Source organism: Chiloscyllium plagiosum, chromosome 33, assembly GCF_004010195.1.
Source record: "Chiloscyllium plagiosum isolate BGI_BamShark_2017 chromosome 33, ASM401019v2, whole genome shotgun sequence".
In the NCBI taxonomy this organism is placed as follows: domain Eukaryota; kingdom Metazoa; phylum Chordata; class Chondrichthyes; order Orectolobiformes; family Hemiscylliidae; genus Chiloscyllium; species Chiloscyllium plagiosum.
Window position 1 is genome coordinate 32,978,738 of NC_057742.1, and position 19,030 is coordinate 32,997,767.

Below are 19,030 nucleotides of genomic sequence, written 5' to 3' on the forward strand. Positions count from 1 at the left end.
TGAAGCATGGAGAGATAAGCTAGAGGAGGGTGGGGGTGGAGTGAAAGTAGCATAGAGTACAATAGGTGAAGAGGATGAAGGTGATAGGTCAGGGAGGAGGGTGGAGTGGATAGGTGGAAAAAAAGATAGGCAGGTAGGACAAGTCATGGGGACAGTGCTGAGCTGGAGTTTGGAACTAGGATGAGGTGGGGGAAGGGGAAATGAGGAAACTGTTGAAGTCCACATTGATGCCCTGGGGTTGAAGTGTTTCGAGGCGGAAGATGTGGCGTTCTTCCTCCAGGCGTCTGGTGGTGAGGGAGCGGCAGTGAAGGAGGCCCAGGACCTCCATGTCCTCGGCAGAGTGGGAGGGGGAGTTGAAATGTTGGGCCACAGGACGGTGTGGTTGATTGGTGCAGGTGACTCAGAGATGTTCCCTAAAATGCTCTGCTAGGAGGCATCCAGTCTCCCAAATGTAGAGGAGACCGCATCGGTAGCAATGAATACAATAAATGATATTGGTGGATGTGCAGGTAAAACTTTGATGGATGTGGAAGGCTCCTTTAGGGCCTTGGATAGAGGTGAGGGAGGAGAGTCTCCCCAATGTAGAGGAGACCGCAACGGGGCAATACAAGTCTATGTCGAGAGAAACAGAATTTCTGAAGAAGTCATGTCAGACGTAAAACATTAAGTCCCCTCACAGTTTTTTTTAGATTAGATTACATTACAGTGTGGAAACAGGCCCTTCGGCCCAACAAGTCCNNGGGGGCGTGGACCTGACCAGGTAGTCACAGAGGGAACGGTCTTTGCGGAAGGCAGAAAGAGATGGGGAGGGAATTATATCCCTGGCCGTGGGGTCTGTTTGGAGGTGGCGGAAATGTCGGCGGATGATTTGGTTTATGCAAAGGTTGGTAGGGTGGAAGGTGAGCACCAAGGGCGTTCTGTTCTTGTTACGATTGGAGGGGTGGGGTCTGAAAGGAGTTGCCAACCAAACTTCTCCAATGGTATACTTTGTTGTGATTGTTTGAAATTTGGCATTTTTGTGTTTGTCCTAGTGGGTGCAAGGTGAAAAGATTCAGCAACATGTCACTCTTTCTAGCAATTTTAAGATTATGTACTATGCTTCTTGATTTGCCCACTAGAGGAATTTCTCTGTAATCTGCCCTGCCAAATCCTATTAAACAGCTCAACCAGATCACCCACAATCTTCTATTCTGCACACATATCTGTGTATCTACCTCACACACAAGCAGATAATTGGATACCAGGGAGTGATTATAAGGCGATGTGGTGTAATTTTTGAGTAAACTCCAGGTGGGGGATCTTGAATCGCTTGGAAGGCACATTGCAAAACAATGACCTGTGTTGCTTACAGATCAAATTTACGTATTGCAGGACAGAGCAGCAACGCAAAGTCCAATAATCACCATTATAATGCAAATGCAGGGTGACAAGTTTCAATGTTGTGAACTGTACTTTTCCAACGTTTTGATTAGATTGCAGTCCTTTTAGACAGAGGTATATGTAAGGCAGTAATGCAGAGACCTAAAGCAGTGCTCTGAGAGGGACAGGCTCAAATCCCAAAAGGGCAGCTGGTGACATTTTAATTCAGTTAATAGTAATGTGCAGTTGAAAGGTAGTATCAATGACACTGGCCATGAAAATATTATTGATTGCTGTAAAACCTATCTGATTCATTAATGTCCTTGAGGGAATCAAACATTACCTGCTGTGGTCTACATGTAACTCCAGACCGACAGCAATGTGGTTGACTCTTAACTGCTCCCAAGGATGAACAACAAATGCTACAGACCATGCCAGCAATGCCCACATCCCATAAACAAATAATGTAAAAAGACTTCTGAGGGAATGTTACTAATTGCTGATGCCTGTTCTCCTGATATTAATGGATATGTATCCCAATGGCAGGTTCTCTGGCGAATCAAGGTGGCACGGTGGCTCAGTGGTTAGCACTACTGCCTCACAGTGCCAGGGAACCGGGTTCAATTCCAGCCTTGGGCAACTGTCTGTGTGGAGTTTGCACATTCTCCCCACGTCTACATGGGTTTCTTCTCACAATTCAATCCAAAGATATGGTGGCCATGCTAAATTGCCCTTAGTGTTCAGGGATGTGTAGGCTAGGTGCATTAGTCAGGGGTAAATGGAGGGTAGGGGAATGGGTCTGGGTGGGTTACTCTTCGGAGGGTCGGTACGGACTTGTTGGGCCAAATGGCCTATTTCCACACGGTGGGGATTCTAATCAATGTTGGCACAACTATAGGAGCAAAAACACCGCCACATCTTCCGCCTTGCCAAACTGAATTATTTCCAGCAGGAGGTAGAGTGGTATAGTGACACCAGACAGAACTGATTGGACACTGCACACTCTGGAACACCCTGAACACAGGGTCACCCACATGCAGAATGGAGGACACTGCATGCTTGTGCTCAGGAATAAATCTCGAGGATTTTACAAATTATACTTTATTCTCAGTGTTATAAAGTTTTAGAGTCCTATAGCACGGAGACAGACCCTTCAGCCCAAACTGGTCCATGCCGACCAAAATGTCCATCTACGCTAACCCTATTTCCCTGCACTTGGCCCATATCCTTCTAAATTTTTCCTATCCATGTATTTATCCAAATGCCTTTTGAATTTTGTTAATGTACCCGCTTCAACCACTTCCACTGGCAGCTCATTCCATATGCGTACCCCCTTCTGTGTAAAAAAGTTGCCCCTCAGATTCCCTTTTATTCTTCCCTCACTAACCTTAAACTGATGCCCTCTAGTCCTCGATTCCCCAACCCTGGGAAAAAGGCTGAGTGCATTCACCTATCCATGCATCCCTTGATCTTATACACTTATACACCTATAACTTACGTACGATTTCCCCTCAATCTCCTATGCTCTAAAAGAAAAGGTCCTAGCTTGTCCAAACTCTCCCCTATAACTCAGACCTTTGAGTACTGGCAGCATCATTATAAATTTCTTTGCAGTCTTTCCAGTTTAATAACATCCTTCCTATAGCAAGGTGACCAAAACTGAACACAATACTCCAAGTGCAGCCTTACCAACATTCTGTAAAACAGCAACATTACTTCCCAGCTTCTATACTCAATGCCCTGACTGATGAAGGCCAGTGTGCCAAAAGCTGCCTTCACTGCCCTGTCTACCTGGGACTCCACTTTCAGAGAACGCTGCACCTGAACTCCAGGGTCCCTCTATTCCATTACACTCCTAAGGCCTTACCATTCACCATGAAACTTCTACCTTGATTTGACTTCCCAAAATGCAAAACCTCACACTTATCTGTATTAAACTCCATTGACCACTTCTCAGCCCACTTCCCAAGCTGATCAAGGTCCTGCTGCAATTTCTGATCATCTTCCTCACTGTCTATTTTCCCGTCATCTGCAAACTTACTAATCATGATTTGTACATTCTCATCCAAATCAGTGATATAAATAACACACAGCAATGGGCCCAGCACCGTCCCCTGAGGTACACCATTAATCACAGGCCTCCAGTCCGACAAGCATCCTTCCATTATTACCCTCTGTTTTCTACATCAAGCCAACTGTGTATCCAATTAGCCAGTTCCCCCTGGATTCCATGCGATCTAACCTTCCAGAGCATCCTACCATGTGGAAACTTATGAAAGGTCTTACTGACATCCACATAGACTACACTGACTGCCCTACCTTCATCAACCTTCCTGGTAATTTCATCAAAGAACTCTAACAAATTTGTGAGGCATGATCTCCCACACACAAAGCCATGCTGACTATACAAAGCCATGCTGACTATTCCTAATCAAACCCTGTCTTTCCAAATACATGTATATCTTATCCCTCAGAATCTTCTCAAATAAGTTACCCATCACAGATGTTAGGCTTACTGGTCTATAGTTCCCAGGTGTTACTTTGCAGCCCTTCTTGAATAAGGACACAACATTCGCTATCCTCCAGACTTCAGCGACCTCAACCACAGCTAACAATGATGTAAAAATATCAGCCAGCAATTTCTTCTCTAGCCTCTTGCAGCGTCCTTCGATATATTTGGTCAGGGCCAGGAGATTTATCACCTTCATACATTCTAATCCATCCAACACCTCCTCTACTGTGACATGGACTGTCCCCAAGATATCACCACTATTTTCCCCAAGTTCCCAAGTCGTCATGTCTTTCTCCAGTGGGAATTGTAAAAGGAGGCTGTCTGGGGAACAGATTATACAGGTAAAGGGGAGGGGGTTATTCCTAGATATCCATTATTCTCTATACACTCAAACCAAACACAGGAAATAGATAAACTGTCACCTTTCGTCTCCACAGACACTCAGGGCCACTCTGACTGAACGTCGCTTCTCTGAGCTTGTGAGAAAATGCTTCCTTCAAGAAGAGAAAGAAAGAGACAGAAGAATGATAAAGAAAAACTGAAAGTAGATGTGAAAACTGCATCAGCTCAATTGTAACTTTGTGACTGGTCCACTGACAGAGTAAACATTGGGCCAGATCGGAAACCCACAGCCACGGTTAGTGCTGAGATGTCACTCAGCAGCATGCATTGAGTATCTCAGCTTATACGTTAACAGGCATGAATGATGGATAGGGAAGGAGCTCACCTGGTCATACATGATGTACTGGCATGGTCTATTAGCAGGGGGATAGATAGAGGAATAGACTGGGTCCTACAGGTGCCAGGAGAGACAGAATGGAGAAAAGTTAGAACAGGATATGACAGGGCAGCCAGGGACAAGTGCAAAGCCAACACAAATACACAATTCCTTAATTTATTTAAATAATAGAAGGAGCTTGTCTCAAAAATCCATTTATGCAGCAGTATCCAAGCAACATCTTGTATGACCTCAGAAATTAAACGTAAAAGCAAGGCAATGAATAGTTAAAGGTGGAAAACCAAAGTTTGAATCACTAGGATTATTGAATCACTACTACTAATACTAATTACAGATGAAAGCAAGATTGTGTCACTCTGCAGGAAATATCTTGTAAATAAAATTACACCATAAAGGATTCTAGCCAATGACCAATTTCCCAGGGTGTTGGGCAGCTGTTATTCCTATTGTTAAACCATGAGATGGAACGCAGGAGCATCAATAGTTGTGATGTCCTTGTGGTATTATTGCAAAACTATTAATCTGGAAATTCAGCTAATGTTCTGCGGACCTGGGTTCAAATCCTGCCATAACAGATGGTTGAAAGAATTCAATAAAGAATCTGGAATTAGGGGTCTACTAATGACTGTGAAATGATTGTTGGGGGAAGAATCCATCTGGGCCACTAATGTACAGGAAGAGGAGCTGCTGGTCTCAGTGGGGAGTCAGTAACAGGAGCTGCTGGTCTCAGTGGGGAGTCAGTAACAGGAGCTGTTGGTCTCAGTGGGGAGTGACTGACAGGAGCTGCTGGTCTCAGTGGGGAGTCACTGACAGGAGCTGCTGGTTTCACTGGGGAATCAGTAACAGGAGCTGCTGGTCTCAATGGGGAGTCACTGACAGGAGCAGCTGGTCTCAGTGGGGAATCAATATCAGGAGCAGCTCGTCTCAGTGGGGAATCAATAACAGAAGGTGCTGGTCTCAGTGGGGAGTCAGTAACAGGAGCTGCTGGTCTCAGTGGGGAATCAGTAACAGAAGGTGTTGGTCTCATTGGGGAGTCAGTAACAGGAGCAGCTCGTCTCAGTGGAGAGTCAGTAACAGGAGCTGCTGGTCTCAGTGGGGAATCAGTAACAGGAGCTGCTGGTCTCAGTGGGGAATCAGTAACAGAAGGTGTTGGTCTCATTGGGGAGTCAGTAACAGGAGCAGCTGGTCTCAGTGGAGAGTCAGTAACAGGAGCTGCTGGTCTCAGTGGGGAATCAGTAACAAGAGCTGCTGGTTTCAGTGGGGAGTCACTGACCGGATCTAGTGGTTTTCACGGGGAGTCAGTAAAAGAAGCTGCTGTATCAGGCAAGCTCTTCAGGGAAGGAAACCTGTCATCCTTACCTGATCAGGCCTACATGTGACTCCAGACCCTCAGCAATGTAGTTGACTCTTACATGCTCTCTGAGCAATTAGGGATGGGCAATAAATGGCCTAAGAAGCTCACATCCCATGATTGAATTTAAACAAAAAACCTTTCACCTTTGACTTTCCATCCCGTCCCTCTGGATTTCTTCCCCAATTCTCCTGAAGGTGTTGCCTGTCACAGAGCTACAGCTCCACAGATGTAAAGTTAAGCAATAACAAAAACAATCCCACAGAAGTGTACTCCAGCAGCTTTTAACTTTTTCCAGTGACTCCTTTAACATATCCCCTGTCACCTGCATAGTATATGGCTGTTTGGGAAAAATAGATAAATAAATTAAAGGATAGATTTGATTTCATTGGGATAATGAAGAGTGATTCTCAGCAGAGATGGAATGATATGAAATGATCAGAAACTAACTAATCATGCAGCCATATATGCAGCATGATGGGTGAGAATTGAAATGAAAGGACCAAGGAATGCATCCATGTGAAGTTAGTCTTTAAACTGTGAAGTAAATGTTTCAGCTTGTTAGTGCTCCACAAGTAGACACAATTTTGTTTCCATCTGAACTGCAGGCAGTCACTATTGATTAGATTAGATTCCCTACAGTCTAGGAACAGGCCCTTCAGCCCAACAAGTCCACACCAACCCCCTGAAGAGCAACACACCCAGACCCATTCCCCTACATTTACCTCTGACTAATACACCTAACACTACAGGCAATTTGGCATAGCTAATTCACCTGACATCTTTGGATGGTGGAAGGAAACCGGAGGAAACCCACACAGACATGGGGAGAATGTGCAAACTCCACACAGACAGTTGCCCGAGGCAGGGATTGAACCCGGGTCCCTAGCTCTGTGAGGTAGCAGTGCTAACCACTGAGCCACTGAGCCACCCCAAATAGATCAGCTGAAAGATGGGATGCAGAGTATTGGGACTATAGGGTACAAACCACACAGTTCTGTCTTCCCAGTGTTGGGTGCAGACTGTAGAATAACTCGGAGACTCAGATTTACTTAATTCACTCTTTGTTCTTTCAAGAAGTTGTACATCTCACACTTAACTGCCATTAAATTGGATAGGGAGTTAATTGAAGTGATGGTGAATTTTATTTTACAAGCTGTACTGAGATTTTGAAGTTTGCTTCGGATTTTGCTATGTACAACTGTAGTGTCCCTTGGACGGTGAGTCTGTTTGAACTCCAACTGCAGGGTTCATTCCTTGTAACCGAAATGACAGGTTTGTTTGTTTATGCACTTGTTCCTATGCAGTAACCAGCAAGAGAACACCAGTCAGGTTGAGGGAGATACCAACCACGGGTAATGTAAGGAGTAATGCACACAAAAAATAAATCAATGATTGAAGTTCCAAGATTGGCAAGGAGAACCGATCCTGCCTGTTCCTGTAACTCACAGTTTCAGGGAGGGGTGTTCTATACAGGAGATGTGATGTTTAGTGGCAGAGGGGTTATGATGGGCTTGACCAACTAAAAGCATTTTCCTCAGTCATGCAACATACTTTATTCCTGGTTTACATGGTGTCATTTTGTTCCCCCCCCCCATGGCCTTATCTTTGACTTGTGCTCTTACCCAGTACTGAGGCTGCTCTGCATCACTCAGATACCCATCTTCTCCCTATATTCAAGACGAAAAGGAAAAAAAGATAGAGGCAGAGATATATCGAAAGGAAAGAGTTCTCAGATGAGGTAGTGAACATATACATCAAATTAGCGAAGCACACTGGATGTTGAGACAGATTTGGGGGAAGGGTGGATACAATGGGAGCTAAGGATGAAGGAAGTAAGTTTTCTCTTGGCCTGGCTTTCAGTTGAATTCCTTAACTGGTAAATCAGTCTTCAAATGTTCGCAGTTGCTGAGGGATTCGAACTGAGTCTACTAATATACGGGTGGAAAAGGACTCCAGGATGTTTGCAACATTCCTTTCAGAGACAGTGAAAATGAATGACCCTCGATTTCTTTTCACAATTGTACCACAAACATCACTGGAACAGAATGTAGCCTCAGGTGAATAGCAAGCCACAGAATAACTAAAAGGAGGAGCATTTATATGACCTCAAGATGTCCCAAGCACTTTGCATTCAATCACGTGTTTGTGAAATTGTCATGCAGGAGTCAATGGCAACATTGTCCTTTTGGCCAGTCCCAGAGACCACACTTCTAGAATGTCCTCTGCCCAGAACCCTGTGTGTCCTCTACCTTGTTCCCTGTGTGGCCTCTGCCCTCTACCCTGTGTGCCCTCTGCCCTGAACCTTGCGTGCCCTCTGTCCTCTACCCTGTGTACCCTCTGTCCTCTACCCTGTGTGCCCTCTGCCCTGAAATCTGTGTGCCCTCTGCCCTCTACCCTGCATGTTTCCTCAACAGCAATGGAATTCTTGAATTAAACTTCCATTTTCATCTGTCAGCTACCCCGGGGCTTTGTGTTGATGATGAATAGTATTCAGATTCCAAACAAGGAAGACTGAGGCAATGATTCAAAGTTTAAGCACTGGTTTTCGCCAGCTATTTCACTCTCATGAGAAGGACAATTTTGACAGTCTTCGAAAGGAACCCACCTGGGAGGGAAGTTCGCAGTTTGTGACGTGTCTGCGTACTGCAGTTGTCTGGATGCTTTGCTTCAAATAGGATCAGGATTGATGAATAGATTTGTTTGATACATGAGCATCAAAAATTTGAATACTTTGCTAAGTTTAATCCTTATCAATTGTTCCTTTCCAAGCCGACGGATACAGAAGCCAAAATGGAATACCTCTGCCAGCGACATCAATCAGTTAACTCAGCACAGACCTGGGATCAGACTAGGAGCGGTCTTGGAGTTCACAATTCAGCAGTGCACTGCTATAAAAAGCTGAGCTATTGGTCGACTTGGGCTTAATGCATTAATACTGCAGTCACAACTTGAAAGAGGCAAACTCCATCATTTGTCATTTTCTGAATTTTACAAGCTCTGGTTTCTGGTAAATATTGCACGTCATAAAATCAATGACTTAATTACAGAATCTCTAGACACATAGACATAAACACAGATACATACACAGAGTAACATTTTAAACATTAACAATAAATACACATTGTGAAATAAATGATTTAATTAGAGAATCTGTCTACTTCTACACAGACATACATGCAAGCAGTGATATCTTAAACATTAACAATTGATACACATTATAAAATGAATGATTTAATCACAGAATCTGTTTACACACACACACACAGACACACACACACACACAGACACACAGACACACACACACACAGACACAGACACACTTTTAAACATTGACAAGAAGAAATCATAAATGTCTTTCACTCCTGTGGAACACTCTTAGACATTGAGTTTCAGACATTGTTCCAAACCCTTACAACTCAATGTCTGAGAGTGTTCCAAATCCTTACAACTCACTCTCAGACATTGAGTTGTAAGGGTTTGGAACACTCTCAGACATTGAGTTGTAAGGGTTTGGACAGACATTGAGTTGTAAGGGTTTGGAACACTCTCAGACATTGAGTTGTAAGGGTTTGGAATGCACCACCAAAGAGTCACTCAAAAGGGAGCTAGCTGGTTATTTTGAAAAGTAATATTATCCTTAGTTAGAGGGAAGAAACAGGAGCATGGCATGGAGTGAGAAGTTCATTCAGAGAGCCAGTGCAGACATGGTGGACTGAATGACCTGCATCTACACTGTAACCATTCTATGATTTTGTAACTGCTGGGAAAATAAACTTGACTGAGATATAAATTTAAACCAGGGATATCAGCAGGGTGGTGTTACCAACTAGGTTCTGTGATATATTTGGGTTGATATGTAATATCTTCTACAGTTCCTGTTAATAGAAGATTAATTATAAAGATCCTGATTCAGTTCTTCTGCTATTTATGAATCACATTATAGAGTGTTTCACTGACCAGTAAAATCTGCTGGTACCTCCAAGCCCAAGTTTCATTTCCTTATGAATATTCCTCAAGAAAGCAGGGGATTGGCTCTACATTATCAGCATGACTGAGCACTCTCACATTTCAACTCCAACCTGTCATCACTCTGTTACCTTTTTCTTCCAGGCACCTTCGACTTGTTGGAGCTGACTGTAGCGTTCAGTCAGTGGGACATGAACATCACTCTGTCTCTTGTTCATTTTATTCTTCCACTGCTCTTCCCCGTCTTTCAGTTTCTGCAACCTGGTGTGGAGGACACTCATGAGATACAATAATATTAACAGTGACTTCTGTTCATCTGTAATGCAATGTAAAATGTTCCAAGGTGTTTTCAGGGGAGCACAAAAAATTCTGATACAAAGCCAGATGAGGAGATATTAGCAAATGTAACCAAAAGTGTATTCAGAGGGGTAGGTTTAAGGAGCATTTTATGCTGAGCTTGCATAGGACAGTGTTTGGACCTCAGCTGGAGTATTCTGTACAGTTCTGGGCACTACACTTCAGGGAAGATGTGAACACATTGGATACTGTGCAGAGGAGGTGCATGAGAATGTTTCCAGGGTGAGAAACTTCAGTCATAAAGATAGATTGGAGACATTAGGTCTGTTTTCCTCGGACAAGGAGAAGGCTAAGATGAATTTGGGGAGGTGTTGGCTGAGTAGTATTATCACTGACCTGTTAATCCAGAGACCCAGATAACATTCAGCGGATCAGAGTTCAAATCCCACCACAGCAGATGGTGGGATTTTAATTCAGTGAAAATCTGGAATTAAAGAATCTAATGATGACCATAAATCCATTGTTGATTGTCAGGGGAAAAGAAACCCATCTGGTTCACTAATCTCCTTTGGGAACGAGACTGCCTTCCTTGTCTGGCTGGCATGTGACTCCAGACCCACAGCAATGTGGTTGACTCTTAACTGCCCTCTGGGATGGGTAATAAATACTGGCCTAGCCAGTGATGGCATCATCCCATGAAAGAATAAAAAAAATTAAAACAAGTTTTTAAAATCGTCAGGGGACAGCATAGACAGGGATAAACTGTTCCCACTCATACAAGGATCAAGATGAGAGGGCAAGATAAAATGAGACATCAGAAAAAGACCTTATTGTCACATTGAGTAGTTGGGCACAGCCTGGAAATATGGTGAACTGAGGCATTCACAGAGGGCATTGGATTATAAGTTAAACAGAAACAGTAGGAAGAGGCAGGAGAATGGCACAGAGAGCCAGTGTAGACATAGTAGGCTAACATATATTGCAACAGTTCTGTTATGTGTGAGTTTGAAGGAAAATAGGGAGAGGGAGAGTTTAGGAAGAGAATTCCAGATCATGGAGTGCTAGCAGGTGAAGGCACAGCCACCAGTGATGGACGGGGGTGGGATGAAAATGGAGATGCTCAGGAAGCCAGTATTAGAGGAACACAGATATCTTGGGGAATTATGCAGCCAGACAAGGTTACAGAGATAGGGAGGGGTGAAATATGGAGGGATTTGATGAGTGAATTGAGATTTGGTATGAATTAGGAGATGATGCCAAGATTACAGAAGGTTGAAGCCCAGCTGGATGTGCATTTGAATAGTCACAGGTTGAGTTAATAACAGCATGTAGATTATAGTGGTGCTGGAAAAGCAGAGCAGGTCAGGCAGCATCCGAGGAGCAGGAAAATCGACGTTTCAGGCAAAAGCCCTTCATCAGGAATAGAGGCAGGGTGCCTGCAGAGTGGAGAGATAAATGAGAGGGAGGTGGGGGTGGGGAGGGATCCTGTAGCAGAGAGGTTGAGACTGAGATAATATTAGGTGGTGTTCCAGAGGGTGAACTAGAATTGTACATACAATTGTAGAAATCAGTCAATGACTCAGTGAGGAACAAACTGGAAATAGAAATGGACTCACACTCATTTCTTGCTAATGAGTATCTCTAACATATAAAGCAGCCATTTTACATGAAGCAAAACAAATGTTTCCACACTGTAAGTAATCTAATCTAATCTAAATCAGAATAAATGAGAATGGCATCCGAAAATAATTTTGTGAATCTGTTTGTGCATGTTTGGGAAGACATAGGCTGGCGAGTGACATAGTGGATGTTAGCGGATGATGGATGTTAAATTCTTTTTACATTCATGATTTGATGTTCACTGATGTCACTGTATCTTGTGCAATAGAAAGGCTCAGGGCTGTACCTGAAGAAAAGGCTGGGCTGATTAAACAAATGTGGCCTCACTATTCTCTGGCACACAGGCACTACATTTGCTCAGTTGCCCCGTTGAAGGTAACTAACCATCATTGCTGCCAATTACCTGTTGTATAAGTCTCACCTATATGAGATTTGGTTAGGAAGAGAACCACCTTCAGCAGTGCTACCTCCCACAGTCAAACAGCATGCTGCTGATCTGGCATATATCAAACATGGCTGAGTGGACATGAAATACAGGAGTTACCTGGTCTATTTGACCAAACCAGTCAGAGATAGACAGATAAATGGAGGAGAGGAAAGCAGGAGGGATTGCAGTGAACCTGAAAGGTAGGGAAGATTTCTTCTCAATCTCTGTACCTGTCCTTGACAGAAGTTCCTACGTTAATTGGAGTTAGGGATTGCTCCACATTGTCGTCATCAAGTAACTGTTTCAGGTAGCCCTCGCCTTGCTCTTTCCCCTGCGATGTGCAGAGGTTATCAGCTGGTTGCCACTGCGGGAGGGAACAGTTGTCTTTCTGGTGCCATGGTGGTGAGGAAGGCGGTGTTGAGAAATTGTCCTGTTCTGGCTCTTCAGATCCTTCAGTGTCTGAATTAATGGAACAGAAATATGTTCAAACTAACCTCTCAGCAAAAGGAGTAACAATACTTACACTGGTTCTAACCGCATTAACTGAAAATATCAAAGCTCCACATTTACTATTACAATTAGATTTAAAATTAAATCTTGTCTTGCAAATATTTTAGGTTTCCCCCATTAACTTGTCACCAGGGAGTGAGATCTAGACAGTGAGCACACAGGCAAATCTAGTTTTCGTCCCCAGCCAAGTATTTCACAACAGCAATCACTAAGTCAGCACCATGAACAGGAACCCAGACTGACTTTCCATTTCTCTAGTCTTGAATTCTTAAGAAAATGATGAAGAGTCATTTTAATTCAGCCATCCAGAATGACCTTAATGTCCTGCCTTTGCTGTACCTACTTCTTATTTTAGATGATGTCAGTTTTTTTTCACCTCCACTATCTGGCAGTTCATTTTCACAGCTTAATCATTTTCTCTATGAAGGAATTCTTTACAGCGGTCCTAAGTTAGACCTTTACAGATGTGATCCCTAGCAACCTAAAATAGTATTCCAGATTTTGCTTTTTCATTGCAGTTACTACCTTAAATACTAATTAACTAGCTTTATTGCTTCAAATAAATTCAATTTTCAGGTGCTCCCTTTTTAGTTTGGCAAATTATATTTTCATTGGTTTCTCCTCATAACTTAGAGTTTTGATACTCAGAAACATTCCCTTCTCTTGAATGTTTTCTCGTTTTTCAGAGACTAAAACTTGAGGCACAACAACCATACGATCCATTTACTGATTTATTTTTGATGGGCAGTGAGTGCCACTGGCAACGCCCACATTTATTGCCCTTGAACTGAGTAATTTAACCTGGCCATGTCCAGAGGGCAGTTAAGAGTCAATCACATTGCTGTGGGTCTGGAGTCACACGCAGGCCCAATCAGGGCAAGATGACAGATTTCATGAAGGATAGTAGCAAAACAAGATGGGCTTTTACAAACAATGAGTGGTTACGTGGTCACCATTAGTCTAATTTTTATTATATTCAGATATATTAACTGAATTCAAATTTCACTATCTGCTCTGCTGGGATATGCCTTCACGGTTTTAGCCCAGATCTCTGGATCACTAGTCCAGTGATAATCCCAATCGACCACCCCCTCCAAACTGTCTTAAATTCTACTGCTTTAGTACACGACTATTGCCATTCTTGAATGTTGCTCCGCACTGACTGACTTCATTACTTGGCCTCTCTCAGCTTCATGACCAACTACAGGAATGTGTATGGAGATTCTCTTCCTTCCATTCCTATGTTGCAATGTTTACTTTGCTCGCACTGAAAATGCAATGAAAAAGTATGGCCTTGTCAACTAATGAATACGGTTTTCCCTTTCTTCACTCATTGTTGGCAGAATGTTATGGACCAGGGAGAACCGAAGTAGAAAATCCCTGCCAATATCGCCACTGAATGAATTCAATAGGGTAGCTTGTTAATAATTCCTGACACTTGATTGTGATGCATTTCGAGAGACTGTGGAACTGACTTATGTGCTAGTATGACGATGTTTCAGTTATTGATAGAAGCTTGTCAATGGTTAACTACAAATCCACAATCCGTAGGGCATGGCCAGGCCTGGAATGTGGCTGAAGTTGTCGAAGGCTAGTGGCAGATTGTCTGAGCTTTTTATTTAATACCACTGCATTCATTTTGCAGAGATTGATCCCCAGACATCAGTCCTCCACAAGTGTGTTCAGATTTTTAGAGTAGGATTCCAATCTTGTCTCATCAACATCTTATGAGGCCCTTGATTCCTGGAACCTAGGCTGTTTCTTATTATGGAGAGAAGCCAATAAACACTGCGCATGGAGAGTCAACTGCAGTCCCTAGTCAGAATAAAGCCACCTGTAAAAGTCTCAGTGCACTAAATCAGCAACCCATGGCCCAGATAAAAGGACAAAGGCAGTGATTGTAATTAGGCCGGCCTGTGGACTTCATGGAATATGAATTCCCTGATTGGGGCTGTTAATCTGGGGTTCAATCCGGGACCCCCTGGCTGACAGATATAAAGAGGAGGTTCTGTTCACTCAGAGCTGTCTCTGAGGAAGCTGGCCCAGTGTCAAATACTACGCATGTGTAAATAAAGGGTGAGGTGGTGACAGAATACTGGCCTCTGTGGAGTTATTTCAGCAGGATGTAGTTTGAAATATCGCCACTTCTGAGATTCCCCTCAAGTCACACCCCTTGGTTATTTATCATTATTCCTTCATTGTCAAACTCTGGAACTCTATCTAACAGCATTATGGAAAAGTGTTCAGCACATGGACAGCAGACATTTCATAAGATTGTTCACCACCTTCTAAAGGATGGGCAATAAAAACTGGACTTGCCACATTCTGAGGGAGAATTAAGAAGCACTTATTGTATATAAGGAAAATAATTAGAGGACTTTTTAAAATTCATTTACAGGATAAGGGCATCTCTGGCTAGACCAGCATTTCTTACCCATCCCTAATTGCACACAGGGTTGTTAAGAGTCATCCATATTGCTGTGGGTCTGGAGTCACACATAGGCCAGACCAGGTAAGGACGGTAGCATCCTTCCCTAAAGGGCATGAGGGAATCAGAGGGGTTTTTCCCCACAATCAGCAGTGGATTCATGGTCATCATTGCACACTTAATTCTAGATATTTATTGAATTCAAATTCCACTATTTGCTCTGGTGGATTCAAACCAGGGCCCCCAGAACATTATCTGAATCTCTGGGTTACAGAGCAGCAATAATACCACTAGACGCGATCCAAGCAATGTAGCTACTATTAAGGATAAACTGCATGACAAGCAAAGCTCAACATTAGGATTTTAAAGAAATGAGCGATAAGCATTATATTTACCTGCTGTTTCTCTCTGGTCACCCTTTTGTACTTCACTGGAGTTTGGTTTGTCTGAAGTATCATTCTCAGTTGGTCTCACTTCATTTCCACTCTTGTCCGGCCCCTGGGTTACGTCTGCCGTTTCTATGCTGTACTCTTCAACCAGGGCACTTGGAATAGAGTTGCTCTCCGCTAGTATACCAGCTGCATTGCTCGCCTCAGATCTCCTGGGCTGTTCCTGCAGGATGTGACTCTCAGCATCATTGTTATTCTCCTCGCTGACTCCCTGTGTTTTCAATATTCCTTTGATTTCCTTCGGTGTCTCCCCACTTCCCAGAGTCTCTGTCTTTCTGCTGCCCTCAAAGCTGGGGATTGATGTAGCTGACATTACCTCCAGCTTTACAATCTCCTTCCGCGCTGGGGGCAAACCTAAACCATCCAACGCTGTCTTCCCAACAGAAGGCTGTCCTGACAAGTTGGCCAGAAGGTGATGCCGTTGCTCTGGTAAATCCTGGAGCTGAAAATGTGATACATATTTTAATTACTAATACACACAAGCTTTTCAGGGATTTGTTAATGGGGGATGAGAGCCGACAATCTCAGCCTTTAATACGCAACCATTTGAAAATGATTAACTCGATTGGCTTAGTTTGCATCTGGCGGAGGCTGAGGAGAGCAAGATGACCTCAAGAGAGAATTAAATGGTTTTTTCAGGGTTTCAGCTTTTGAATTGAGACCTGAAATTCAGGTCAAATCCAGAGGAAACATTAGGTGTTATCTTGACAGCTAAGAATGGATTTGCTAAGATCTTGATAGATGTGACAGTTACTTTTAATTCTGCAGCCCCTCCTCATGTTTGCTTGAAACCCAACCAGTTTTTAGTATTTAACAAAGGTCGACTAGGGTCAAGCAGCTGAACTGTTTCCATAGAATCCCTGCAGTGCAAAGAGGCCATTCAGCTCACTGAGTCCACACCGACCCTCTGAACAGCATCACTCCTAGACTCACCCCCATACCCTACCCCTGCATTTCCCATGGCTAACCCACCTAACCTGCACATCCTCGGACTGTTGGAGGAAACCAGAGCACCCAGAGAGAACTCACACAGACACAGGGAGGACATGCAAATTCCACACAGACAGTTGCCCAAAGATGGAAATGAACTCAGGTCCTTGGAGCTGTGAGGCAGCAGTGCTAACCACAGGCATCGAACCGCTCGGTAATTTTAGTGAAGCTGGCAACCTCCGATTTTGCAGGTTTAACTGTGGTCAGCTGGTCTTGCCACGCCGCAGAACATGAAGATCGCTTTGAGGAGATGTTAAATGCCTTTACAGCACTGCATGTGGGCTTAAAGGAAGAGAGAACTTTCCCGTGTCTCCCCTGAAATCCTCTCCACGATCCGATATCCCTCACATGGAAAGACCCCAAGATCAGGCATCAGAGACGATATCCCCAATAAAGCTTTGCCTCACTCCACGCTGGGGCTTCCCATTTGAAACCTTTCCCCTGTCATCTACTTTACCTGCCCCTGATAATACTTGGGCCACTTTATCTGATGCAAAACATGAGCAACACCCTTCACAATGTAGAGGGTAGTGATCCAACAGAAATTCTTGAATTTTGGCATGCCAACATCTCTAATCGTGCCAGCAGGGAGTTAGACCACTTGCAGCTAATCGGATGGGGGTTCGTGTTTTTGTTTTCCTGCGAACAGCATCGATGAGATCTCGTGAAAACTGGAGCCCTCAGCATCAGTGGGGCAGACTGTGTTGACTTTGAGTTGTCAGGTGCCACAGATGGCAAGTGGCAATGAGAGGCCGACACAAGTTCAAAACAATGGCATACTCACCAATGAAGAATTCAGGAGGAAAGTAGGAATGACAGCAACCTGGATCCACTGATCAGAGCGCAAATACAGTAAGGTTCTGCTTGAGGGAGTCTGGATTAGCAGCAACTGAACTAACTGGCTATGATTCTGACCATTGATGAGTGCAGTGCTTGGAAAAAATTAGGAAACAATTCACAGTTCTAACAGAGCTGTATTTGCAGGAAACATTCTGTACAATCTGTAACCACATTAGCAATTCTAACAACCCAATCCAAACTTCCTTATAAGAATTTTAAATTTCCTCCAGCTCTCCGTGTTCTGTCCCCTCACTCTACCTGCACTGATTCAGTCCAAAGTAAAACGCTGTTGCAATCAGAAATGCCTCGAAGACTGCCTTCTGCAATTGGTTCATGGAAAGTACACTTGTGATTCTTTTACTGGACAGTGTCCACTTTCCCCTCCCTGAACTGAAAAAGACTTCTATGAACACAACATTTTACCTGGCAGCTCAGCTGAGAAATATTAAACCTAGATCCAAGTGAAGCCAGCAGCGTAATGTGTCAATCGACCACAGAGCTTAAACATGCACACCAGCTAAACACTTAACTCATTATGTACTTTATTTCTCCCAGTTTGTCAGGCAAGCTGTATTGAGAATGTTAAGCATTTCCTGTCTATACACCAACATCATTAGCAAATGTCTAAATGTGCAGCCTTGGATCAGTTGGTAGCCTCTTGCCTCAGGGATTAAAGGTTGGAAGTTCAAGGATTTTAACTCATCAAGTTAATTAATATAATTGGGGAGTACAACACAATTTTGCATTAGGTAAAGAAATATATCCATTCCTGCATGTTACTGATGAATGAAAGCTACCAGAACTGGAGAGAGCTTTTAGTTCCGAGAAATTATATTTGCCTTTCACGAGCCAGGATTCCATGGGTAGCAAATAAAATCTGACCCTGCACATGTATATCTTCTTGACAAAGTTCATCCTAGGGAGTCTGATCACTTTAAAATTATCTAATAGTAACACCAACATGTTCTTTATCAGTTGAGCAGTTTACATCAAACTGAATGATCTAAGCTTTTGAAATCAGCTATTTGTTTAAAGACAGATGATCTGGCACCTACCTGGAGGAGAACCCTGCAGTGCTTTACAAATTCCAATATTTCTCTAAGTCGTTGTTTAGACTTGAAGTTAAATTTGTGATCCAGTGCCAATTCCTCACACCTGACTTTTCTTGTTACAGCGAACAAAAATGATTCATTGCAGCAAAACAGTTTTTTTAAAGCTCTATGCCCCACCCTGTTCCAATTTATTTCACATGAGTAATGTCCAGACAGAGGCAATACTTCAACATTTAAAGGCAAGATTTATTTATGACTGAATGTTTGTATAACCAGAAATTGAAGCACCACAAAGAAAATAGACCGTTTAATTTCTGACCTGCCCAATACACAGAAACACTCTCTCAGACCAAGCAACCCCTCCTGAAATCCCTTTAAAACTAGCACCAGATTATCCTCGACACATTACATGCCAGTTATCCTGTCCAAAGGTCCACTTCTCTATCCTAAACCCCATTGTCCCCATCTCAAACCCAAACACCCCATC

General features: G+C 43.3%; 1 protein-coding gene across 11 annotated transcripts in view; it reads right to left on the reverse strand.

The window, feature by feature from the left end:
* Positions 1-19,030, reverse strand: part of LOC122540004 (supervillin-like) — a 231,843-nt gene that overhangs the window by 96,869 nt on the left and 115,944 nt on the right. For 8 of the 11 annotated variants that reach the window (XM_043675276.1, XM_043675277.1, XM_043675281.1 and 5 more), the window contains 6 exons: positions 15,608-16,103; positions 12,505-12,733; positions 10,062-10,191; positions 7,587-7,631; positions 4,599-4,664; positions 4,294-4,365 (listed from right to left, as the gene is read on the reverse strand). In XM_043675276.1, the coding sequence (XP_043531211.1) occupies positions 4,294-4,365; positions 4,599-4,664; positions 7,587-7,631; positions 10,062-10,191; positions 12,505-12,733; positions 15,608-16,103 (1,038 nt within the window). The remainder of the gene's footprint in view (positions 1-4,293; positions 4,366-4,598; positions 4,665-7,586; positions 7,632-10,061; positions 10,192-12,504; positions 12,734-15,607; positions 16,104-19,030) is intronic. The other 3 variants (XM_043675283.1, XM_043675284.1, XM_043675285.1) reach the window with 3 other exon arrangements.